Source organism: Apus apus, chromosome 2 (assembly GCF_020740795.1).
Source record: "Apus apus isolate bApuApu2 chromosome 2, bApuApu2.pri.cur, whole genome shotgun sequence".
NCBI classification, from domain to species: domain Eukaryota; kingdom Metazoa; phylum Chordata; class Aves; order Apodiformes; family Apodidae; genus Apus; species Apus apus.
The window spans coordinates 26,238,994-26,266,391 of NC_067283.1; the positions used below are offsets into that span (position 1 = coordinate 26,238,994).

A 27,398-nucleotide genomic window follows, 5' to 3' on the forward strand; every position below is an offset into this window, starting at 1 on the left:
GTTTTTGACATAGAAGCAGAACTAATATACTCCACTTTCTGTATCTTCTGCACTGGCAGGCTGCTTCTGCTCTAAATGTTAATGCTTTACTCGTAGCTGAAGCCCCAAGTACAGAGCTGTGAAAGCACCTGGGAGACTGGCAGCCAGAGCACAAAGTTAAGCCAGTTTGACCAATCCTAATGTAGTGCATTTGTATTTCTGAAAGCTTGTCTTGATATTTTCCTGGCTCTGGTGTTTTTCATTCTTTTAAATATGCTTTCCTTTACATTATTGATGTAAATTAACTTCTATTCCAGTCCAAAATGTATTTCTGCTTGGGACTGGAGAGCCTGTGGTTGCACAGAGAAAAAGGAGAGGTTCTAGGTGGGTGAGAATTTTTAGGAATAAGCTAGGCCATCTGGATTTTGGTTGCAAAAGCTTAAGTTTTTGTTAACTGAGTGTTCATTTCAAAATGACATCTCTAAGCTATTTTATTTATTTGATTTCCTTTATTACTCTCCTACCCTGTTTTCCCTGTAATTTTCTTGAGCACTGGAACAGGCTGCCCAGAGAGGTTGTGGAGTCTTCTTCACTGGAGACATTCAAAACCCGCCTGGATGCATTCCTGTGTGATGTGCTCTAGGTGACCCTGCTCTGGCAGGGGGGTTCGACTAGATGATCTTTCGAGGTCCCTTCCAACCCCTAGGATTCTATGATTCTATGATTCTTATTTGGAAAACCTCCTGCAGTAGCAGAAACTAAAAAGAAGTAATAGAACAAGATTTAAATGAGTTAATTTCCAAGTATTTTTTACGTAAAGATTACATGAGAACATGTTCAGACTTGTTTGATTTTTTTTTTTTATTATTTTTTTTTTAATCTCTCAACAGTACAACATATTTTAGGGAGTTCTACAGAAGTGCTTTCAGTCTAACTGTCTCTACAGTACTGTGCTGAAATTTTAAAATTATTCAGCAGATCAGTGAATTGTCCCTTTTCCTTTTGTACTTAATCCCTTAGGTCGTCTGTGACAGCCCAGCCTATATTTGCCATATTGTGACAGATGCTATAAAAATCCTCTTAAATGTCAGAGACATTGGATAAAGGGATAAACACATAGTGACTTGCAGGTGATTACAGAATTTTTTTGGTTTTTCAGATTTGAGGGCTCTTACGTCATCCGTAGAGATGCATTATCCTTTATAGCAGCTCTTGAACATAGTGATGACACATTTGTTTTCTTCAGTTAACTTCTGTGGCTACTTCTGAAATAGTTCAGAGATTGTAAGAGAATCTTCAAGTTAGAAACCTGTGCTAAGATATGTAGATTTGTAGGCTTTATATTTTTTTGACCTTAAGAAGCTGCTAAAAAAAATTAGCCCATTTTTAGAGTTATGTTTAGAATGGGAGCTTTTCATTTCTCTGACCTGTTTTTGTCTTCACCATTATATCAGGGGACTTTCTTGTTGCACACATGTTGTTATATCACAATATTTTAAGAAAATAAAGCAGAATAAGGAACCTTCTGTTGAGAAAAAGAAAACTGAAGAAGGAAATACTGTGATTTGTTCTGTTGCTTGGAGTATATGGAAGAATTTTTAAACAATTTATATTATTAACTTAATTTGACAGAGGTTTACTTACGTGTATACAAAGTGCATGTCTAGTGTGCAACTTGAAAGTCATTTCGCATCTGCTGCTGCAGCAGCAAGAACTTTAAATATTTGCACTGGGTCTAGCACAGTCTAATGAGTTAATATTTTTCTTTGCCTTGTATTAAGTACTGTGGAGTAGATGTTAATTACAATAATAAACCTTCTTTACTGTAGAGTGAGTTTGTAATTATAAACAGTACGTTAGTTGTCTTAAGGATAACGTCAGTTACATCAGTATGTATTTATTTTCATAGAGATACCATGTTGCTACTATTTGAAAGCAAGAAGGATTGAACTGTAACCAAATGATTGTGGTCAAATACATTGAGTTACCTCTATAGAGTAGAATTTCCAAAGTACCAGGCTTAATGTCACACTGAAATAAATAACACCTTCACAAGAATTCACCTGTGCTTCCAAGTAGCGATATTTTTTTAAAAGCATATGAATGAGAACACCTGTGTGCAGGCTTTCTTTTATTGCTGGCTATCCTCCTAGGTAGTGCTGTATGAAGCACACCTCAAATGTTTGTACTATCTTGAAGAAGCAGGCAGATAAACTTCAAAGACTCCTTGTCTGTTTTAAATGCCTCCACAGTCACCCAGGTAGAGCTTGTCTCTTCCCTATTTCTAAAGGGTCTGTGTTAAAACTGGCCAGGAGAATCATCCTTTGACTCAGTATTTTCTGTTGTCAAATTTGCTTTGCTATGTTAGTACCCTATGTAATGTATTGGAACAGGGAACAGAATATATTCACTTAAAACTGGAGAAATATTTGTCTGTTCTTAGGGATGGGCCTCACTTTTACGCTAATGACCTTCTGGTCTGTTTATTAAATATTGCCCATGACTTTTTACTTAATTTGTTCAAGCACGCTGTTCTTCCACAGATCCATTAAAGTAAAAAAATTTAGTGCACCCTCAGCAGAAAGGTTATTTGTGGTGTCAGTGAAATCAATGCAAGATGCCTATTTCTGGATTAAATTTTTGTTTATACTTGAGGTTTTGTTCCTGTATTAGGTTTAGGTTTTGGCTCTAGTGAGCATATAGTAATATGACTAATGGAAAAATAAGAATACAGAGTCTCTTTTGGATATATACATATGCTTGAAATGCATTGTTTGGTATAAATCAAGTAGAAGAACATGTATGAAAAGCCTTCAATGTCATCATCTGGCATATGTAATCTTCTGCATGTTCTTGGTTAGTATCTAGCAGTCTGGAAAGTAACATGGTTGTCTTGGAAACCGGCTTTATTTTCCTTTTGTGAATATCTAGAAGTGAAATCATTGTCTTCCTTGAAAATCTTGAAGTAATACTTCTGAAAGCAGTAACTACAAATTTAAGATGCTTGTCCTCTATTTAAAGAATTGATTTGGGAGTCTTGGGAGTTTGTAAGTTATGTTTGCATTGTGTGCTTTAATTATAGTTGTTTGATTATGTTCCTAAAATACTATATTTTTTTAAATATAAAATTTCTGCTTAGTGTTGATATTTGTCTGGAAATTATCTGCTGTGAAGCACGTTACCGAGATTTCCTAGCTTAATATTTAAATAGAAATATTACAATATAACTGATGGATTGAGGAAGTTAAGTTCCTAAAAATGAATGAATGCTATTACTTGCCCTACCTTAAATTAACAGCATGTGACAAAACCTTGAATTTTCTGTGAAATTGTAGCATAGTATTTGCCAGATAAAACAGCAACAGTAGGCAAAAGTGCATATGACAGCTTTTTTTTTTAGCTGAAGAGTTGCCATGCACAGCAGAAAATGTCAAAGAAGAATAGAAACGTAGTCAAGAAATAACTGTCTTTCAAACTGTGGATGATTTATTAGGATTTGTTTGAAAATATGAAACAACGTTCTTGAAAGAAGTTTAACTTCTCTAGTCTGTAGCTTATTTGTCCAGTCACAGCAGTCCTAGAGTTTGTTACTAGTGACAGTGCAATTTCATAATAGTTTTTGTATGTTCAAACTTTTATATAAGTTCAAACTTTAAAATTTCCCATGCTTTCTTCTTAAAATGTTAACTATATTCTGTTCTAATGGAGTTTTAATATATTTATCTTCCAAGTGTTTTTTGTCTTCAATTTAGAAAACTCTCAGACACTGATACTTACTTCAGAGAAGAATGTTCTTGTTCTTTCATAAAAAAGCTCATGCTTTGAATGATACAAACAGTCCAAGGGAAGAGGACCATCACAGGATCTTACTGAGCTGCTGGAACCTATTCACATGACCATCACTTTCGTTCTACCTCCCATCTCTTTGTACTTTGTCTACATTCCAGATTGATCTCTTTTCAGAATGCAATCAGTAATTTTATTTTTTCTTAAATGTTGTTCTTTGACCAAGTAGGTTCTGATTTTTTTCCCTTTCTTTGTCTTGGGCATTAAATAGAAAGCTTGAGCTCGTTCCAGGGAAGGAGCTTATTAACATAAGTGGAGAGGATCTTAGAGACTATGGTTGTTACCAGTGGTGCAGAAAGCTTTTAGTGACCTAGATTTTGGCCCTGATGTACAATACTGACTAAGTATTGTGTGTCCAGAAAGAAATAATTAATCACAGCTTGTTTTTCCACAAATGGCAGTAAAGTCAGTGATGTACTGTAATGCTGTTGTGCTCCATTTTGGACTTAATGGCCTTGATGTATGTTTACCTTGATGGCCAGGCTGCAAACTCCCACTTTCACCTCAAGTTATGATCTTGTAAGTCTTAGATGACGAAAAGACATTAAGATAACATGTTATTTAAGCTATAAACAAAGCTGAGTTAGTCCTTGAGCTTTTTTCACATTCCTCAAAATAAATGTCTTTTCTTCCAGTTTAACAATATTAGTAAACTGCATTCAGAAAAAGTAGTCCATTTTTACCTTCCTGATCAAATAATATTTCTCTGTGCTGGTTAATAAGTATTACATAATTGTATTCCCTGGCTCCATTTCAGCTGAACAATTTTTCATTCTCTCCTCCCAAACTACAAACAAGCAACCAAAACCCAAACTGTAGGGTAACAGTTGTGCATAGTTGCATTATTTGCGTCATTGTCATGCACTGTGGTCAATGGGACAAAATCTAATTGGAGGTCTGTGACTAGTGGAGTCCCTCAGGGGTCGGTACTATTCAATATTTTCATCAACGACCTGGATGAGGGAACAGAGTGTGCCCTCAGCAAGTTTGCTGATGACACTAATCTGGGAGGAGAGGCTGACACACCAGAAGGCTGTGCTGCCATTCAGGGAGACCTAGACGGGCTGGAGAGTTGGGAGGGGAGAAACTTGATGAAATTCAACAAGGGCAAGTGTAGAGTCTTGCACCTGGGGAAGAACAACCCCATGTACCAGTACAGGCTGGGGGCTGACCTGCTGGAGAGCAGTGTAGGAGAAAGGGACCTGGGGGTCCTGGTGGATAGCAGGATAATCATGAGCCAGCAATGTGCCCTTGTGGCCAAGAAGGGCAGTGGCATCCTGGGGTGCATTAGAAAGGGGGTGGTTAGTAGGTCAAGGGAGGTTCTCCTCCCCCTCTATTCTGCCTTGGTGAGGCCGCATCTGGAATATCGTGCCCAGTTCTGGGCCCCTCAGTTCAAGAAGGACAGAGAACTGCTTGAAAGAGTCCAGTGCAGAGCTACAAAGATGATTAAGGGAGTGGAACATCTCCCTTATGAGGAAAGGCTGAGGGAGCTGGGTCTCTTTAGCTTGGAGAAGAGGAGACTGGAGAGACAATATTTACATCATCAATATTTACAAATACGTTAAGGGCGAGTCTCAGGAGGACGGAGCCAGGCTTTTTTCAGTGATGTCTAGTGATAGGACAAGGGGCAGTGAGTGTAAACTGGAACATGGGAGGTTCCACGTAAACATCAGGAAAAAACTTCTTTACTGTGAGAGTGGCAGAGCCCTGGAACGGGCTGCCCAGAGAGGTTGTGGAGTCTCCTTCACTGGAGACATTCAAAACCCGCCTGGACACATTCCTGTGTGATGTGCTCTAGGTGACCGTGCTCTGGCAGGGGGTTGGACTGGAAGATCTTTCAAGGTCCCCTCCAACTCCTAAGATTCTGTGATTCTGTGATCATTATGTTCACTAGCCTGAAATTTCTTTGATAATGACATATTCTAGCATCCTTTCTGAATCTCCTAGGAAAACATTATCTTGTTAGAATTATTGTGGCTTTCCCTTTCAGGTTAACCTTTGGAAAAGTGTGAAGTTTTCTGATTATTCCCAATCCAGTGACTTTGTCCTGGAGAGGAATGTTGGAAGAGAGGGTGGAAGCAAGGACAGGTAGCCTGAGAGGTATCCAGAGAAAGGGTCTGAGCAGCTTGGGATCAGGGTAGGATCAAGCTGGGAAAGCTAAAGCCCTGATAAAATTACATCTGGCCATGGATGTCAAGGGCAACAAGAAAAGCTTCTACAGGTACATCAGTGACTAAGGGAGCACTAGTGAAAATGTGGGCCCTGTCTCAAAAGAAACAGGAGACCTGGTTACCCAGGATATGGTGTTTTCCAGAGTTGCGTGCAAAGTCCTGTAGTGTTTTTTGAAAGATTAGAGAATAATCTTTGAGATTTTGCTCTTGCACTCACAGTAGAGTCAATAAGTTATTTTGCAAAGTCTCCAAGCACTAACCACTCACCCTGTGTCATTCAGGATTTCAGCAGGAGCAAGTTTTCAGCAATCTCAGATCAAGATTCCCATCTTCATTCTGTTGCCCTTTTCTCAGCAATTACTATTTTAATTTTTCACATAAGAAATCCCACTAATGCCAGCCATATGTCATTAGCTGGTACCATTCAATACCATTTGATGTGCATTTTGAAAGGCAGGAGGAAGTCTTACCACCCTTTATACTATATTGTTAATTTTTTTAAGTGATCATGGTGTGTCCTTTTCACAAACAAAGGTGGTTTGACATTTTCTGAAAATACCTTGTTCCTACGTGTGACTACACGTGGCTATTTATATAAGTTAGGTAATTTATTTGACAGTAATTGTATTTTATACAATTTAAAATGTCTGTGAGCTCTTTGAAGCGGTCTTATAAGGTGAAATGTAGATTTTTGTGGTTTAACATATATGTGAGTGTATGCAAATGCCCACTGAAATGGTGGATTAAGCTGAGTTTAAGTGTGGTAGAATTTTCCTGGGTTTGTTATTACATTTCTAACTATACTTACAGCATCAGGTAAAATATATTAAGGTACTCTGGAATTTCAAGAGGTGTATCTCCCATTTAAAAATTACTTCTACAAAGATTTCTGTCTTTTGCTGATAATGTTTAACAAACAAAACTGTTTTGTAGTAAAAAAAATAAATGAATTGTAGAATTCTGTCTGAGCACACATAATATATTCAACAAATTTCTGCACGGTAATCAGAACAGGTTGTTGCTTGCTGTGCAGTTTGTTCACAGTTGTTTCTATTGCCCTAGCAGCATGTATTTGGTTTTGTGCCTGCCTGTGTCTCTGTTTAATGGACAGGGCAATCCAAAACACAGAGAACCAAACTGCTTATTATTACTCCATCCCCCCCCTCCCCACCCCCAGGGGAAGATAAAAAAGAGGCTAAGTAAGAGAGACTTTTTGTGAATTAGAACTAAAACAGGTTTAATGGCATGGGGATGGGATAGTAACTAGTAGGAAAGCAATGAAAAATATACATATATATATATACACACACACACATACACATAACTAAACTCAATGGTAGCTCATATAAAAGTTGGTGGAACCAACACAGGGTAGAAGGACCAGGAATCTTCTCAGCAATGGGTGGAGTTGGATTCTGCAGGCCATGTGGCAAGCTGGAGACTAAGAGCCAGGAGCCTCCTTCCCAGATGTCTGCTGGAAGACAGAAGGGAGCAAGGTCCAACTTTCCCACTCTCCTGACATTTTATAGGGTATGACTGAAGATGGGAGGGAATATAGAGGTCATCCAGTCCTTTGCCGTTCTGCCCCTTGGACCTCTTTGTGGTCCTAGCTAATGCCTTCTTTCTCTCTCAGGCTTGGTAATCAGAGGTAATTGCATCAATGCCATAAAATCAGTTTCTGCCCTATCAAGCCATAACATCCTAGGAGCAGCAAAAGAATTTGAAATGCTGCCAGTTGAAGTTAACTCCATGGAGTGACGAGAGTGGCTAGACAGGCCATGCTTGATTTTTTTGATGTCACCCTGAGAAAATGAGTTTAAAATAATTTGATAACATTTTTCAGTTCCTGACTGCCCTATTTATTTAACATGTCTGAGAGTGGCGGCTTCTGATCCTGCCTAAATAATGTTGTTTGATCAGTGTTATCATTAATTTGACTGCAAGTGGAGATAGTAGTTTGGAATAGGCGAATATATTTGCTTTATACTTTTAACAGCTTATAACATAGAGGGGAGATTAAAATTTTAGACCTTTTAAAAGATAAAATCAGCAACAAAGTGAATCGTACTGTGGAAAAACATACCCATTATGACCCTTTCTGTATTAAATGAATGACAATCTCTTAGAGATTTTTGGACTGCTCTTCTGAAATACAGTGTTCTACATGTTAAACCTACCTTTGAGGAGGACATAAAATAAAAAACAAATTATTATTGACATTTTTCCCAGTGAAACCCATTTAATTGCATGATTAAATCATGAATGTCTGTCAGCATTTTGTGTTTCCAAATGAGATGAATGTCTGTCAGCATGCATTGGATCAGGTAGGAGTCTATACATCTGGCAGTCAGGGAATGGGGCTTTTAATTTTGTGGATTTTTTATTTTAATCCTTTCTCAACTTTGAAAACAAGAAGGCTGATACCCTTTATGTAATGTGTGGTGTTTTAAAACCTCAAGTGTCATCCATCCCCTTGCCATTTTGATCAATTGGAGCATTCTGTGAATGCTTATGAATTAGCAGAGGAAAACTGTATATTCCCTCCAGTTAGTGAATGTAAATAAAAAACCCTGTGATTATTGATTGCAGCAAATACTTTGTGTGTTTTGGTAGAAATCACTTAGAGGTTCAAGTATTTAATCATGCAGTAGGGTTTTAAGAGAGTCTAGTGGCCAGATTCAGCTTGATGCTGTAGATGCCAGTGTGATGTGTGGGCAGAACCAGCATTTCTGAGGAGTGCATAAGAGCATTCAGGTGAGGCATCTGCCTCTGCATGGGCAATACGGAAGGTTTTGGGGTGTCTCTGTGGTTGCTTGTACTGTTCGCAGTGTAGGAATCTGGCCAGTCTGCATCTTGGGCTGTTGCCCTCCCCTCAGACTGGAATGGATACTGGGAGGAGCAGGACTCAGAGTACCTGTGATATGGAGATTCAGTAAAGGATAAGTCAGTTTTCTTTTGATGGTAAATGGTCAGGAGAAGATGTCTTGACTTGAACCTGATTCTGATCTCCTTTGTTTCTGGTGGCAGTCAAATACACACGGCAAAGGCTTTTACCATTGAGCTGCTAGTTTGTGTTTTGTTTTGGGTTTTGGTTAGTTTTTTTTTCTTGTAGGTGCCCAGAAAGTGTACAGCTGATGCAGGCAGGAGGTCATTGCAATAAGAGCTACTTACAAAGGAGCAACCAACCTATAAAACCCTAAGGTGCAGATGTCCCTGACTGACCTGCCATACTTGACTGTCCATGCAAGGCAGGAGAGCATCTGTGTGCTGCTGCCATTGTTGTACATGGCAACCCTGCCTCTGTGAGGGTGCAAGTTTACTTGCCTTTCACTTTGTCTCTCCTGTCTCTGCTTCTGTGGGCAGAATGTGAACCATAAATGGAGTAAGATGCCCTTGAAAAATCTGCCAGGGATTTTGTGTCATGATTGACAAAGGAGCTTTGCTGTGTTTGGAAGATGTAGTTGTATATAAAATAAAATCAAAGGCAGAAGCATAGAAATTTTCCTTGTTTGGGAAGGCTAAGCAAGTTTGTTTCAATTCTGCTGGTAAGGAAGATGACAGTAGGAAATAGTTAAATTCTATATGTATTAAATTCTAATGAAAACTAGAGCATACACAAACATGCTGCTCCTTCTTATTGCCTGAGAGGGACTGTGATCATCATATTTTGTGACCTAAGGTATATTATTGAAAGAACAAATGTTAGCTTGTTGTTTTGGTTTTTTTGTGGTTTTTTTTTTGTTTGGCTTTTTGTTGTGATTATTTGTTTTTTATTATTAAACTTTTAAACCTCTTACTGAACTTTGCAATTCGACATCTTAAAGTTCATGTGCACTTATCAAAATGGCACATTTTCAGTATAGGAGCTGAATCTTGAATTGCAGAACTAGGTACCAGCAAATAATATGGTACCTTTCCACAAATCACTGATCACATAATAACACTGAATTTCTGAGGCACCAGTAATGTGTAAAAGACTTAAATATCCCAAGCTTTGTTTGTTCCTCATCTTGCATCACAGGCAGAGAAAATTAGATATGTCATATAGTTGATCTTTTTCCAGTACTTTTGTAAAGGCTGAAATATATTTTCTTTGCTGCATCACTGGCTTTTGGTAAGATGAGGAAGTTCCATTTTCTGTCATGAGCCATCCAAAAGCCAGCATGTTTTCAAGCTCCAATTTGGAATTTTTATTCACTTTACGAATTGATGTGAAACCATAGCTATTGAGGCTTCTGGTGTGTACGAAACATTTGTTCAGCTACAAAATGAGTGGGGAAAAAGAGCCAGCTATGACATGTCCAAATGGGAGCATGTCGGAGTGCTGTGAAGCAGCACATCTTCCATTAAGGAATGGACAGATAGTCCATCGCTGCATGTCTGGGTTCAGGACATCTGTGAGACTGGGCATTGTGGCTTTGTCAAGGACCAGTACTTCCAAGATCTGGATTATTTAACACTGATGCTTTGTGAAATGTGATGATTTGATGCTAGATTTAAAAAAACCCCAACATTGCCAATATTTATTACCAGTAATTTATTTGATATTTTAAGAAAATATTACCTAGTTAACAAAGTTTGTAAAATTATAACCAGTCTTCAGTTATTTCTGGGCATCATAGCCCAGCATGCCTGCAGCAGTAGCCTCCAGCTGCTCCCAGATGGTTGATCATTAGCTGTGGGTAGGACTTTCTCCCAGTGTGGAACTTGCACTGGTGGGATATTGTATGGTCTCTTGATAAGACATGGAGGGTTTGAGTGTTCTTTCTGGGTTATACGCTGTAAATCTTGCTTGATATTACGAGAATTTCTTTCTTTGGAGCCCAGAATCAATACTGATGGATTGTTCTGTGTAGAAATGTGAAGGTAGAGCAAGGTGGAGCAATTGATATGCACCATGTGTGTGTGCTGCTGGTCTGCTGTCAGCTTCAGAGATCACATTTGTCCATCTGCCTTGATAAGAAATTCTGTAAATCACAGAGTTGAAGACCTTTTAATATATTGCTCCTTTCTCTCTTGTTGTTACTGTTTGGTTGTTCAGTCATCTAGAAAATAAACTATTTAGTTCCTCCCAACCTTGGACCAACTCTACCATGAGGCAGACCCACTGGGGTGTAGGATTACTGCAGAGGTTAACAGTAGTTAATTTTTCTAATTGTGTGTTTAATGTAAAAAGGGGAGGGATGATGTGAGGGAGAATCTTGCTATATTGAAAGTAGTTATTTTTTCTTATTATGTAACTTTCATGCAAAGTTGTGCTGCTACAGATCTCTCCAAAAGAAATGAGGAATTAAACTAATTCCCATTCTTCTGGAATTATTAGACATACAGTTGAAACAGTGATTTTTAGTAACTTTGCTAGTAATTGTATTATCAATTTAGTAATCCATAATGAAGGTCCTTCCAGCTGAAAGTTTGAAATTAAAATAAAGTTTATATCTCATTGCCAATACTCCGTGTTTTTGAATACTACTGATATTAACCCTTTATTAAAAAAAACCAAAACAACAAACAAAACCAACAAAGTGTTACTATATAACACAGTCAACATTCTTTTTCAAAATAGAGGTTCTTTTGTTTAAATTTCTTATACTGTATTCAGTATGGAAACTTTAAGGATGCTTTAAAGGATACCTTACTAAACTAGGAGAGAAGCCTCTATTTTTTCCAATAAAAACTAATTTTTGAAATTAATTTTTTAATTGTGTAGTTTGTTTTCTAAGTTCCTCCTAAGAAAAATGAAAGTTTAGACTAACTTCCATCCCATTATTTATATATGTGATTAACTTTTAAACATCTGAGTAGGTTCAGCTTGGATGGAGCTTTAAGGCCAGGTGGGATGGAGCTTTGAGCATCCTGGTCTAGTGGGAGGTGTCCCTGCCTGTGTAGGGGATTTGGAACTAGACGATCTTTAAGACCCTTTCAACCCTATGGTTCTGTGATTCGCTGACTTCAGGAAGTACACATGCCAGGAGGCTTTTGACAAATTCACTCACTACGACTTCTTTGTGGGCTGCAGCAATGGGGCTGGTGCTGGCCAGAGGGAGCTGAGGATCCCTGCTGGTGAGCTGTGACCACAGCAGTGTCACTGGTAGCGCCGCTGGCCGCATTCAGTTTGCAGAACTGCCATCCTTGCAGAACCTTGAGTGTTGTAATTTAGGAAGGTCATAATGGTCCATGATTGCTCCAAAGTGGTGAGAAAGCAGTTTTCCAACTGTGCACACATTACTGGTGTAGCCTGCCCTTGAGGAAGTTTTACTTTTGTAATGGCCTCAGCCTGGTATTGATGCAACACATACTGACCATTTTGCCTCAGTACAGAAAAGTGGTTTTGTTGTTTGTTTTTTTCCTTTAGGGGATAAGTAGGCAATATGGAGGTACCTGTCCTTGAAACTCTGTCTTATTCTTCACTAACTTTTAATTTTGGTAACTAACTTTTTCCAAAGCTGACAAAGTGACGGAAGTGTTACAGTTGCTGAATTTGTACCACCTTTGGAGCAGTTCAGGCCTGGGTGCAAATGACCTTATTAATTCCCAGAAATGCAGAGAGTGATTAGACAGAAAGGCTTTAGGACATTGTCTAATTATAGATAGATTTTTCTAATACATATATCTTCAAGAATAATAGTTTTCCAAGTTTATTAAGTGAATCCTATTTATATCCTGATATATATTTTAATAGTTACAACTACATAAAAATATTGATCTATAATTACATTTGGTTTTGTTTCAGTAGTATTTATTACAGTAAAATTATATTATTAAGTTGACCTGAATCCTGCATTTGTCATTTTTGTGACCTTTATATTCCTTCTTCATTAGAACTATGCAGCACTGATACAGCAACAAATTAATGAGGACAAACAAAACTTGAGAAAAAAGACTGTATATGGAATCCAGCTCACAGAAGAAAAACTTAATGACTTCCGTGATGAACAGATTGGGCAGCTGAAGGAACTGATGGATGAAGCTACTAAACCTGTAAAAAAAATCACCATTTCTAAAGACTCGAAACACAAAAACTGAAAGGGTTTAAAATTATTGTTTTAATGCACACGGAAACATTTGAAACTTCCATTTCCAGTTGGACTTCAGTGTGGTTTCTGTGGAATAATGGGTGCTGCTGATGCCAAAACTTGTCTGAAATGGATGTCTCTGGTTCTCTGGTTGTCTGTGCAAGAGTAAATATCAAAATGGAGTAATCACAACAATTTTATGTTAATTGCAGTGTTTTTCTTCTCCTAATGGAAGGTGAAGGCTTAAAAAATTTGGTGAAAGTAAGTTGACAATTTTAAAATAGAAAGTTTTATTTTTGTAAATCTTAACACCCACAGGGCAGAACATCTTTCTGTTAGTGTATCATCCTCTGCCTTAAGGAAAAAGATACATTTGGTGTTTGTTTTCTGATATGGATTCAGTAGAGAAAGAACAACACTATGGTACTAGAGTGGACTTATTTCAGTGGAAAGAAATGATCAGGATTTGAAACACACACACTGCTTTTGAAACTGAAAGTTGCCTCTTTTTTTTTTTCCTGAGCTTTATTGTGAAATGTGCTTTAAAATAAAAGATGTAGTTAACTATTAAATTGACCTTGAAGGAACCACTGGCTTATGAAAAAGATTCTGCACATTATTCAAAGTGAAACTCAGATTATTGTTAGTATCTAGCATTTTTTAAAAACACTCATGAATTGGTTTTGCTGTACTTGGAATTCAAAGGCTCTTTAAAAGATTTCCATCTGTCTCAAGCTGTAACAACCTGCAGTTTGCCAAAGCTAGGCTCCTGGATCCTAACGGGGCAGTTTGGGCAGCAGCCTCCTCTTTCCCTTAGCTCTCTTCCCAATTCTTTGCTAAGATTTTAGGTTGCAGGTCATTCATGTAATTAAAATGCTGATTGCAAGACACCTGTGTGACTTAGGGTTGCTTTGCTACATGTTTCTCTGCTGCAACCTTGGCTGCTTCCACAGTAGGAACATCCTTTAGTCTCAAGTGCCTGATCCACACAGGGACAGAAGGGTGGAGATGACATCCAGGCTGTAAGGCTGAGGTCCACAAATCCTGGCTCTTGACCAAGGACATGGTTGGAGGGAATGGTGGCTCATTTCTTGCCTGCTATGTACCTAGGTCTTGCCCCAGCATCAGACTGGGAAGCGGATGGGGTGTGTGTGCTGGAAGCTTGGAATTGTCTCTGATGCTGCCTTTTGCACATACATAAAGCTTTTTTCTTTTCAGACTACAAATACTGTAGAAGTGTAATCCAACTCCAAATTTTAAGGGCATAAGGATGTATTCTTTTGCACTTCCATCAGATGTACAGTAAACTTTTATTTTTTGTCACTGGATCTACTCAGTTTTAACATAAAAATCAGTGTTTGAGGAAAGAGTTTATTTCCACTCCTTGATTGCTATAGTACACGTGTGCTTACTTTCCAGTCAATGCCCAAGTTGCTTTAAATTAATTTCAAGTACTGCAATTTAGAGCACAGTTGTTTTATCAACGCATTTAATGAAACTTTGTTAGTTCAATGAAACTAGTTATAATACTTATTTTGCCTCTAAATACTCATGTATGTACCTGGATATTGCACATTTCCAGAGGCTTAATTGATTTATAATGAAAAATTGCTATTTGGTATGAAAAATGTAGGCTTAGAATGAGACCTCAAGTGAGTTGTAAGTGAGGGTAAATATATTTACATCCTCAGCCCCTTTTCTAGTAATTCTTCTTTTTCCCTCCCTCCCTCCCTCCCTCCCTCCCTCCCTCCCTCCCTCCCTCCCTCCCTCCCTCCCTCCCTCCCTCCCTCCCTCCCTCCCTCCCTCCCTCCCTTCCTTCCTTCCTTCCTTCCTTCCTTCCTTCCTTCCTTCCTTCCTTCCTTCCTTCCTTCCTTCCTTCCTTCCTTCCTTCCTTCCTTCCTTCCTTCCTTCCTTCCTTCCTTCCTTCCTTCCGTCCTTCCGTCCTTCCTTCCGTCCTTCCTTCCGTCCTTCCTTCCTCCTGTCCTCCCTTCCTCCCGTCCTTCCTTCCCCATGGTAGCTTTTGTTTTGTACAGTGTGTGTATTCTTGTTTGAAACAACTTTTACAAAAGCTGAAATTCCACCATGGGAGTGAAGCATCTTTAAAGACTGCTGGCTTTAAGACAGCCAGTGCTCATAGTAAGGTATGCTCTGATCAAGCAGTGCTTACACAAGTGGTGGGCAGGGGAAGCCCCACAGAACCTTGGCAATGCCACCCCCACCATGTGTTTGTGGAATTCTTTGATTTACAAGTGTGGTTAATGACAGTTAAGTTGAAGACAATGGGCTTCTCATCCTGTCCACAGAAAGGCAGAGCGACACAGGTGCTTTTTCTCTATTTTGTTAAGGTAAAGGATACTTTTTGTGGGGAATTTTACACAGGGTTTGATGGATAATGAATAAAGGAAAGCATCCATCAAGATTACTTCAAAACTACAAGCAGCGTGCTATTTCAAATGGCAAAAGAGTTGCTTAGGAGAAAGATAGTAATCACCTTATAATGAAAAATGTCTATGATCACTTTAGGAGTACAAAGTACTAAGCTGTGCTCTGAGTGTGTTGGTATGGATTGCTGTTACACAACCAAACACTGAAAAGCTTCTACCACCTTTGAAAGACCTCTCTCCATTCAGCTGATCCATTAAGAAAGATCCTTTGTATTTTTTTTTTAATCTTAAATCCATTTGGCTCTTCTAGAACTAAAAGAGAATGATAAAATTCACTGGTTAGTTTGGCTAATCCTTATTTGTGGTAACACTTCATGTCATTGCCTGGCAGCTGGTAGGAGTGTGAGGGAGCTGAAGTTTTCAGATAGCTGGAAAATGCATGAGCAATCTTCTCAACAACTTGTCTCATCAACAAGCAAAACAATTTTCAGAAATCGGTTCCATTAAAAATTAGCAGTTTTGATAAGCAAAATACAAAGTTATACATCTTAAAAAGAACAACTAAAAATGTCGTTCTTTTAGTGTTTTGTTATTTCAATGATATTGATTAATACTTTTTTAACTGCCTGTCTAGCAAGAGGTATTAGAATGTGATGCTTCTCACTTAATGATTTAACATATTGACAGTAGGATTTATGAAGGAGTTTCATTTCTTAGCTATGTGGACCTACTGAAATATTTTTTAATTATTATTGACCTTATTTCTTCATTTTGAATATGTATTTATGAGAGGCTGATTATTCACAAGTGAGTCAGCGGCCAAGTTTTCATTGTCTTCTAGGTAAAAGTACTGAACAGTTAGTGAAGGAGTAATCCCATGCCTTTCCCTGCCTGTTATTACCTGTTTTAATTTGTACTCTCTATAGCCAGACTAATAGCAGAGGGCCGGTTGAAGCTCTCAGCAGACTGATTTACTCCAAGCATGAGCACAGAGAGTCCGTGTACCTTTGAGGAAGGGTGAAAGCTGAATTACTGTAAAAGGCATCTCCCATTCTAGGGCAAAATATATCTCTACATGCTGTCCTGCTTAACTGTTGATTTTCAGACCTCTTGTAAAGGGTTTCAAGGTAAGTCCTTCCTGCTGGAGGATACAGATGCAGCAGCACAGGTTTTGCAGGGCTGGTTTAATAACAGAACTCCCTGACCCACCTCATACTGACCTGTGTCCTGTTGCTGCACTGGGCTCGGTGTTCCTGCCAGCGTTTGGAACCCAAGAGCCTTACTGTGAGCAATGGTGATACTGGGCAGTTTTCCTCTTTGAGCCACATCAGGAAACTCTCTGTAAAGACTGTCACAAATCAAATGGCTGGTGTTAAAGCAACAACAACTGCATTTGTAAATTATATGCTGTTGTTCATGGGGGTTACATACCTGCTGCAAAACCACTGGCTTTGGCAGGAACATTTTCAGCAGTTTCAGTAGCCACAGCTCTGCTCTGGGAGCAGACTCAACAGTGTTGAGTCCTTCCAACTTTTCCAGTGGCTTGTGTCTATTAAGTAAGGCACACAAAGATCACAGAACTTAATTTTATTTGGATACAACCATTATATATCAAGTCTTCTTTGCTCATAGAAATTGAGATGTATTAAGCCAACATATAAATTCAGTGTAGAAATGACTTAGAAATGTATGCTTTTGCCACTTGTAGCAGTCAGTGTGCATTATGAGTAAATGTCAGATATTTCAACAAGCCCATTTCCATGATACATGATCCGGTGCAATAAATATGTGCACCTGGGGAGTTCAGTGTTTAATCTGCTCTCTAACAATTTCAAAGCATGTACTTCAGACTATAAAACAAGAATATTTATTTAATAAAATGACCTTTAGTTACTGAATATCTGTCAACTTGTAAATGCTGAGGAACACTGAGACAAGTGCAGAATACTGTAAAGCTCTCCATAAGTAGTTTGTTGAAATACCACCACTTGCAACACCATTTCCAGCAAAAATGGCCTTGTTTTATGACAATTACACTCCTGGAAGGGTGAAGTGAAGTCTAAATAATCTTAACGTATTTTTTCCTAAAAGTTTACTATTTGTGTTTTTGACTGGAAAAACAACTAGTACACAGTATAAAATAGTATGTATTTATCCTGAGAGATTAGCAGCAAAACCAGTAAAAACACTCCCCTGGACTCGCTCCAAGAGCTCTATGTCCTTCCTGTGCTGAGAGCTCCAGAACTGGACACAGTACTCCAGGTGGGGTCTCACCAGAGCAGAGTAGATGGGCAGAATCACCTCCCTGGTCCTGCTGGCCACACTTCTTTTGATGCAGCCAAGGAGATGGTTGGCTTTCTGGGCTGCAAGTGCACATTGCTGGCTCATGTTGAGATTTTCATAGACCAACACCCCAAGGTCCTTCTCAAAGTTGTTCTCAATCCATTCTCTGCCCAGCCTGTATTTGTGCTTGGGATTTCCCCAACCCAGGTGCAGGATCTTACACTTGGCCTTGTTGAACTTCGTGAGGTTGGCATGGACCTACCTCTCAAGCCTGTCAAGGTCCCTGTGGATGGCCTGCCATCCCTCCAGCATGTCGACAACACCACTGTCCATGTCGCTAAGATGTTAAACAGTATCGGTCCCAGCACCAACCCCTGAGGAACACCACTTGTCACTGGTCTCTGGACATTGAGCCTTTGATCACTACTGTCTGAGTGTGACCATCCAGCCAATGCCATATCCATTCAGTGGTTCATCCATCAAATCCATATCCTTCCAATTTTGAGACTAGGATGTCATTCAGGACAGTGTCGAAGGCTTTGCACAAGTCCAGGTAGATCACATCAGTTGCTTTTCCCTTGTCCATCTACACTGTGACCCCATCATAAAAAGCCACCAAATTTATTAGGCATGATTTGCCCTTGGTGAAGCCATGTTGGTTGCCACCAACCACCTCCACATGTCCCATGTGCCTTAGCAGAGCCTTCAGGAGGATCTGCTCCATGTTCTTGCCAGGCACAGATGTGAGATTAACTGGCCCATAGTTCCCTGGGTCTTCTTTCCTTCCGTTTTTGAAAATGGGGGTTACGTTTCCACTTTTCCAGTCAGTGGGAACTTTGCCAACCTGCCAGAACTTTTCAAATGTGATGGAAAGCAGTGTTGCAGCTTCATCTGCCAGCTCTCTTAGGAGCCCTGGAAGGATCCTGTCGGGTCCCATGGACTTGTGCACTTTCAGGTACTTGAGATGGTCTTGAACCTGCTCTTCTCCTACGGTGGGTAGATCTTCCTTTCCCCAGTCCCTGCCTTTGCATTCTGTGACTTGGATGGGTGGTGTGACCAGAGCCCTTACTGGTGAAGACTGAGGCAAAAAAGTCACTCAGTACCTCAGCCTTCTCCATATCCTGCGTGACAAGGTCTCCTGTTTCCTTCTGCAAAGGGCCCACATTTTCCCTATTCTGCCTCGTATCACTGATGTATCTGTAGAAACCGTTCATATTACCCTTGATGCCCCTGGCCAGGTTTAACTCTGAGCATTAGTTTTCCTAGCCTGATCCCTAGCTTCTTGGACAACTTCTTTGTATTTTTCCCAGGCTATCTGTCCCTGCTTACACTCACTGAAGACTTTTTTTTTTTTTTTTGTCTAGGGATGTTGAAGAGCTCTTTGTTCACCCATGCAAGTCTCCTGGCATTTTTGCCTGCCTTCCTCTTTCTTGGGATGCATTGCTCCTGGGCTTGGAGGAGGTAATCTTTTAATACTGACCAGCTTTCTTGGGCTTCTCTTCTGTCCAGGATTTTATGCCAGGATACCCTACCAAGCAGATCCCTGAAGAGGCTGAAATCTGCTCTCCTGAAGTCCAGGGTAGCAAGCTTGCTATGGAACCTCCTTGTTGCCCTATGGATCCTGAATTCCACCATTTCATGATCACTGCAGCCAAGGCTGCCCTTAAGCTTCACATTGTCCACCAGGCCATCCTTGTTGGTGAAAATAAGGTCCAGCATAGCACATTTTCTGGTTAGCTCCTCTACCACTTGGAAAAGGAAGTTGTCATAAATACATTCCAGGAACTTCCTGGATTGCTGGTGCCTTGCTGTGTTGTCCCTCCAGCTGGTATTGGAGTGGTTGAAATCCCCCATGACTTTCTCTGAAATGGCCATGGATAAGATCTTCCCTTGGTAGACCACTATTGGAGACAAAACCTGCTGCAGGAACTGCATGGCAGTGTAGTGAAGCACAAACACGTGTTACTCCTGGGACATGATCAGTGTGGGTATGATGACACTGCATGAAATCTACACCCTGCTCTATTGTAGATAAAAGCATGAAGTGTGTATGATCACATTGCTACAATAAATAGGTGATTGCAGTGTTTTCTGAGGCATAATTTTGAAAGCAGCTCTAAAACGTAAAAAATGACACATCTTAAACATAATAGTTTGCCTTTAAAAAAAACAAAAACATTTCCACACCAAAGAGAGACTCTGGCAGACTAAAGCTGTCGCAGGATTTAAACCCTGGAGCAGAGGCACAAGGCATCCCTGACACAGCTGTCAAACAGGTTTCAAAGCATCATGGAGAAATATCCCTTTTGGTTTGGATATTGAAGTCCTGTGCTGAAGGAGCAGAGAATGCAGATGCACAGCCCCATCCCTAGCCATTCAGATCCATCAGCCACCCCTTCCAGTTGTCCTTATTCAGGACACATCTGAATCCCTGTGCTTTCCCACAGTGATGTGTGTTCATCCAGAAACAGAAGCCCACAATCAGTTTCTCCATTGTCTCTTCTTCTCTGTTCAAATTGGCTCTGCAAAGCCACAGCTGACTCCCAAAGCAAGAGGTGCCCTCCTGGCTATTCATAAACATCTTCTCTAGCCTCCATACTTTTAAGAGCAGCCAGGCTGAGGGCTAAAGGTGTGTATGGACTTCTGTGCTGACTGGTAGTGATTTGAAGACTAGCTAATGGCTTTCAGAAACAAAAAAACCCCACAGAAGTGAGATGTCAGGGGTTATAAGAATTTACCAGTTTGATCCCTAGTGCTGAACTGTGGTAGCAATTATGGGGACAAATTTAGTTGGTGGCCAGTCACCAATGGTATCCCTCAGGGCTCAGTTTTGGGCCCAGGCTTGTTCAATATCTTCATCAATTATCTGGATGAGAAGATTGAGTGTACCCTCAGAAAATTTGCAGTTAACACCAAATTGAGTGAAAGTGCTGATCTGCTTGAAGGTAGGAAGGTTCTACAGAGGGACCTGGACAGCCTGGTTCTATGGGCTGAGGCCCAATTGCATGAGGTTCAATAAGGCCAAGTGCTGGGTCCTGCATTTCGGTCACAACAACCCCAGGCAATGCTACAGGCTTGGGGCAGAGTGGCTGGAGAGCTGCCTGGCAGAAAAGGACCTGGAGGTGCTGGTGGACTGTATCAGGAATAGTGTGGCCAGCAGGAGTAGGGAAGCGATCGTGCCCCTGTACTCAGCACTGGTGAGGTCACACCTCAAGTGCTGTGTCCAGTTCTGGGCCCCTCACTATAGGAAGGACACTGAGGTGCTGGAGCGTGTCCAGAGGACAGCTACCAAGGTGGTGAAGGGTCTAGAGAACAAGTCATATGAGGAGCGGCTGAGGGAACTGGGAATGTTTAGTCTGGAGAAGAGGAGGCTGAGGGGAGACCTCATTGCCCTCTACAACTTCCTGAAAGGAGATTGTAGGGAGGTGGGTGTTGGCCTCTTCTCCCTGGTAAATAATGACTGGACCAGAGGAAATGGCCTGAAGTTGTGGCAGAGGAGGTTCAGATTGGACTGTAGGAAGAATTTCTACACTGAAGGTGTGGTTAGGCACTGGAACAGCCTGCCCAGAGAGGTGGTGGAGTCACCATCCTTGGAGGTATTCAAGAAATGTGTAGATGTGGCACTTCAGGGCATGCTCTAGTGGCTGAGGTTGTATGTGGTTTTTTGTGGTTTGTTTTGTTTTGTTTTGTTTGGTTGGTTTATTTTGTTTTTTCTTTTGTTTGTTTGTTTTTTCCTGAGGGATTTTTGGTGGAGTGTGTGTGGTTGTTTGTGTTTGTTTAGGGTTTATTTTGTGCTGATGGTTGTACTCGGTGATCTCAGAGGTCCTTTCCAACCATGATGATGCTGTGAATTTTGCTACGTATCACATTAAAAGCTCACTAAAAGCCATACAGTGAGATGAAGCAAGGAATATTGACCTGGAATGCCAAGGGAGTAGTTGGAGTCAGAGGCAATTCTGTGAAAGCTATTTAGATGTTACTGACATCCTGCAATATAGATAGTTATTTTGAAACCAATATTCTGCAAGTTTATAGGCCAAAATGCAATTCCCCATCTCAAAAACTGGATGAGCTCTAAAAGTCCATGTAAAAATCAATCTCAAAGGAAGGGAAAGTACAGCAGCTCCTGCCTGAGAAAACATCTAGAGAGCTAGAAGGGAGTCTGGGATGTGCACGAGGTCCCTCAAACCCCAGGGTGTCTTCAAGCACCAAGTGCCTATTAAGAAACTGATACTACCTTGAAGTCAGTTGTTCTGTGAACTACGGTGCTTTCCCTCTGCGGTGAGATCCAGGCAGAGCAGGTCACACGTGGCTACAAATCTTTGTAGCTCACGGGTGACCAGGGAGTTAAAAGGGCTTCTGAGAGCAAATCCCAAACTTTGCCAAACCTGCTTTCTTAAACTTGTGTGAGTTGTGATAGTTAAGCTGTGACATAAGTTTCCGGGTAAGTAACTTGATCCTGACCCAGCTTGTTCCTATCAGGTTGGGATGGTGGTTCTGTTAAATTCTATGAAGGTGAAATTAACCTTTGGTATGGGAAACCTAGATGATCAGCTTTGCTATTCTTCATATTTGACTTAGCTTAATTCAGCTCTTTATTAGCACAAGAACTACTTGATGTGTTAAAAAGTGAGGCTATTTCTTTACAAGTTTAGGAATAATGACCAAAACTGATGCCAAAGGTTCTTCAGACCCCTGTGAAAAAGTTCCTATAAGTAACTAAGATGTTAGAAATCTAAAAATGCCTGGGCTATACTCCAGAAAAAAAGAAAAGGCATTAGAAAATGAATAATGTTGTTGCTTACTCCTGAAGATAATACATGTAGTGAGCTATCTGTGCAGGTCTTTGCATGTGTTACATGAACCTGATGTGTGATTTAGAGTTACTTCTGGGTCTCACCATTACCACATAACCTCTTCTATTAAAACAAACTGATTACTATGTAATTAGTTACTGTGTAGTCACTTTTAAAAGCAAAACTTTGTTCCCTGCCTAGGGAGAGCTATAAACATGAAATATCAGTGCTGCTTGTGGGATTCAATTGCTCTTTTCCAATGACTGTGATGCTTACCAGTGTATTGCTGTAGCATGGACGTTTTGGGAACATGAGACATGATGCGTAGCTGTGATTAAAAGCTAAACCACATGCTCTGGCTTTCATTTGACTTCTTTCTAAATAAGGTTTCACTGGATGTCACACCCTTGCAGCATCCTTCAGGGCTGAAAGGAGTGCTTGTGCCAGTGGGAGCTGGGGGCCATCCCCATATGGGGAAGGAGGACCCAGCCCCAGGGCCATTCCCTGTGGTCCCTGAACCTCTCTGGCCAGTGTGACAAGTTTCAGGGGGCTTGGAACAGCCACCTTTGTCCTCTGCATGGTGAGAAAGGGCACTTCTGGCATGGCACGGGAAGCCAGAGGGAAATCCTATCATTATCCTGCAGGGATTTGCCCATTTCTCTTGGAGGGCTGAGGTTTGAGCTTCAAAGAGTTCACTTCTTCCCCATGTAATGCACCAGTGAAGCATCTCCTGACTGGGGTGGTGTGCCCACAGCTAGCCTTTATCTTTCCTGCAGGGGCAAAAAACTGGAAGAAACTGAAGACAGAGTTGAGACTGGATTTAGTTTGATGCAGTTTGTTCTAAGGATTTTCCAGTCCCAATGTGGCACTTCTTTACCAGAACTGTTTGCTTTTCAGCTGAAAAAAAAAGAAAATTCTGGCTTGGAAAGAAGATAGTCCTTAGCTTTTCCCCTTTGCAGGTAAGCAAACCTGCTTAAGGTTTGCAAACCTGGTTAAGATTATTAAAGTTGATGCTATTGTACTGATACATTTGAAGTTTCAGGAGGCTCAGGACCCGCCACACCGAGCTCTGCACAAACGGTCTCCTCTGTCCAAGGGCCTCTGAAGCCTCTCCAAGGGATCTCTGTGGCTCTTATGACTTATTTTAAACATGCTACAATGGGGATTAGAAAGGAAACTTTGTACCATCTGTCTGTCCTGGACTGCAAGTGAACCTTTCTGGAAATGGCTCAGATTCTTTGCTGTGGACAGGCTGCTCAGATGTTGATTTCCTGTGAACTGTTTGTCCATCAGCTCTGGACTCAATGGGCTATTGCTGCCTCTTCCTATTCATCAAAGATCAAAGCACTTCCAGGCTGTTTTTTTTCAGCCTAAGGGCACTGCACGATACCTGTAACATCAGCGTTTTAAAAAGAATGTCCTTAAAATACCGTGTCTTTAAATAGAACTTTTTAATGAGCATTGACACTGACCCCCAAAACAGGCTGGATATTTTATTTTTTTAGAAGCTATTCTCACTCCCTATGCCAATAGAAAGCTCTATTACTTATCTCATAACAAGTAACATCATCTGCTGCATAGAAAGCACATCTGCTCGGCAGAGGGAGAGGGGGCAAGCACAGAGATTGCCTCTGGAGACCATGGTAAGGGGTGGGGATAAACAGATGTGAGAGGCTGTGGAGGGTGTTAGACATTCGGTACAGCTGCTCTCTGGGCATCCTGCAGCATATCCTGTTCCCTTGCCATTCTTGGTTGCCCTCCTTTAGCACAGAGGAGAATGTTTCCCAATCCCAAGGAATGGGGCTCATCACTAGACTAATAGTTCCTGTCCTATATAAGAAGGTTTTCTCCTACTCTTTCCATGACATTCTGCCCAGATTCTGTGCCAAGAAAGTTCAGAGCTGCCCCAGAGCCTTGGAGTGGTGTGCTGTCAGAGCAAAGCTTGAAGTGTGTTTCCCCCCTGACAACAGCTGGGACAGGCAATTCCTCCTGCTCAGCTTTGGACCACAGGCCTTGCAGCATCTTTGGTTTCCACTGTGCTTCATCAGCGATCGGGAGTGGCTGTATGAAAGAATTTATAGTACTTGGCATCTTTCTATGAAATATTTATAGAGGTAATATATTCCAATGAATTGTATTGCTGGCTCATGCAATTCAAATGAGAAAAATGTCCCATGTAATTTATGGAAAAAGAAACTGTCGCTGCTGTAGAAATTAGATTTGCAACGGGCAGTGTCATCAACTAGCTGGAATCCAGGACATGAGCAAGCACTGTCCCTTCAATAAATCCCAGATACAGGGGAGAATCATAGAAGAGTTGGCACTGAGAAGGTGGCAAACTTCACCTGCACCCAAAAAGCTGGGCTGGTACTGCTTGTGCTAGTGATGGAGACTGGTCAATGCCTCAGACCAAGAGTGTTCCTGGACTTCCAGTCAAAGCAGTGACAGACCATGCCCAAGGAGCAGCATTGTTCACACTCATGAGGCTGGTGTAGAAAAGAACTGAAAACGGCTGACAAATAAATTCACAGTCTCAGCCTGCTCTGCTGAGTGATAGAAATTGCAAGGATCTGTAATGTCTGTTTAGAGACAGGAATGATATTTCATTTGGTTAAAGGGAACCTTTCAGTTCCCTGGGCACACGCATAAATGTTGGTGCAGAAAAGAAGAGGAATGAGTTTTCATCAAAAGCAGAAGTAAGCTATGAAATTGTGTTCAATAAGCAGTGATTTTATCTTTTCACTGCAGGACAGGACTCCAAGGGATGCAAGACAGAAAGGCTTGAAATGAAAGCCTTCCCTTTCCACAGAAATTTTATTTTCGTTCTTTCTCCCTGCCTTTTTTTAGTTTCTTGAAAGTATGTTGTTGTGTCAAAGTCTCTGGCATTGCACTGGTAGTTCCCCCCACAAGAAAAGGAGGTGGCAGTGAATCTGTCTCCTCCTCGCTGCTCAGCCCGGCCATGCCCCACTCCCAGGACACCGCTCTGGGGCAGAGCTGGCTTTGGGGAGGTGCTGGCTGCAGCCCCTGCTCCCCCCATCTTGGTCTGTGTGAGGTGGGGTTGAGCTGCCTCCCTCTTGGAGAGATATCCCAGGGCACCTCAGGGGTTGCTGTGCCTGGTTATCCTCCTGTCAAAACTGCATCTGGAAGCCAAGGGTGTTTGTGTTCCTCAGTGCTCAGTCAGAAGCAGACCAAGCTCTTCACAGGGAGATTTTCTGTATTTGGAGGTTTTTCCAAATACTTTTATGCAAAATGAAAATAAATCAGGTACTTGTAAAAATTCTCAAATAGCCAAGTTTAACCAGTCTCTGATCTAATCATCCAGATAATGAACCTGCCATCATCTGGAAGGTATGGGAGAGCCCAGCTCTGTCTGTGGGGATCTCTCAGTGGGGATTTTAGGCAAAGGGCTGGCAGATGAGGTTGGGTTTGAGGACTTTGGTAGGAAGCTCTGTGTACTGGCAACGCAGCACATCGTGTGGGATAGAGGTGGTTGTCCACTGGTAATGTTGACAGGGTTCTGCTGCTGTAGGGCATGGTCCATGACCTGTGTCTGTCACTGAGGTGGCTACAGCTCCTGAGTCCTCCTAGGACCCTGCTCCTCAATGGACTATGGCTTTGACATTTTGAAGGCCCCCTCCAGCCAGGGGAGGTGACAGCTGTAGCAAGGGCAAGCAGTGGGGGTCTCCACCCAGGAGCTCAGCTGTGGTGCCCTGTCTGCTCCCACGCCTGCCTGCATAATCCAGAGGGACATAACTGGTAATACAGCAAGGGCCAGATGGGCACTTCCAGGAGGCTCCTGCACTTTTTCCAATCTGTTGGTAACTCACAGCAGCTGGCATCATCTGGCTTCATGATAATAGCAGCTTTTGCTTGCAACAGGAATCCCATTACACAATCCCTCTAAATCAAGCTGATATTAAAGAAGAAACAACTGCCTCAGTAATTAGTCAAAATTAACAGTTGTTTCATTTGTTTTATATTTTCTGCTTTTTTCCCCAGGACTTTTTTTTTCAGGGCAAAAAATGGTGTGCAGGATTAGGTAAGGAGGAGATGAATGAAGTGAGCTTTGGATCAGGGGATCTGAAAGAAAAAATGGCTGGAAAAACAAAACATGGGATTTATGATGGGACTTCCCCTTCCTTACATGCACTGAGAGCAGCACATGGCCAGGTCTGCGGGAGAGCAGGGGACATGCTGGGCAGCTGGATATCAAGGATTAAGGCTGTCTTCTTTTTGCAGGAAAGCCACCTCCTGTGTTGCAATTGTCCTGTTCGGGACCTAAGTTTGGACTTGGTGAAACCAAACGTGCCCCACGGTTTTCTGCACTTTGAACTTGCAAGGTACGGAGATCCTGGAAAATGCCACTGTTTCCTCCCCTCCAGGCTCACCTGAGTTTTCTCAGCTGTTAGCAGCACAAAATCCAAAGTGACATTTTCTGTCATGGATAGATCTGCAATCATTTCAGGACCACCCTTACTTTAGTGTAGCCTTACATGAATTTGTCTTCAAATCCTTTGGATGGCTTATTTGTCTTCGAATCCTGTGTAAAAGCACATGATGATTCAGTGTTAAATAATGATCACTATACTGGCTACAAATAGTTTGATCTTTCTGTAAATAAAGAAGTAATTGAAACTTGCTATTATCAAACCAGACCAAGTTTGTTCAGAAGAAAAAAATAATAATTATTTTATTATTGTACAAATTGGTATAATGAGCTGTCTCTGCACTATTATTTCTGAGCATTAACTGGCTCTATTATGCAGGGTAATACTCTGAATAATTATTACTTATCTGCATGTACATACATCGAGTAATAAAATAATTAAACCTTTTAAAACAGGATAGAAAATATTCCATTTACTGTAATCCTGACTTTCTGATTATAAGATTGGAAGAAATAATGTAATATTTTATCAGCAT

The 27,398-nt window shown here is 41.0% G+C and overlaps 1 protein-coding gene across 2 annotated transcripts in view; it reads left to right on the top strand.

Moving 5' to 3' along the window:
• SDHAF3 (succinate dehydrogenase complex assembly factor 3) overlaps positions 1-27,398 on the top strand; it is a 66,731-nt gene that overhangs the window by 15,753 nt on the left and 23,580 nt on the right. The window contains exon 2 of one of the 2 annotated variants that reach the window (XM_051610495.1): positions 26,715-26,815. In XM_051610495.1, the coding sequence (XP_051466455.1) occupies positions 26,715-26,815 (101 nt within the window). Of the gene's footprint in view, positions 1-12,818; positions 13,600-26,714; positions 26,816-27,398 lie in introns of those variants that run through there. The other variant, XM_051610497.1, reaches the window with a different exon arrangement.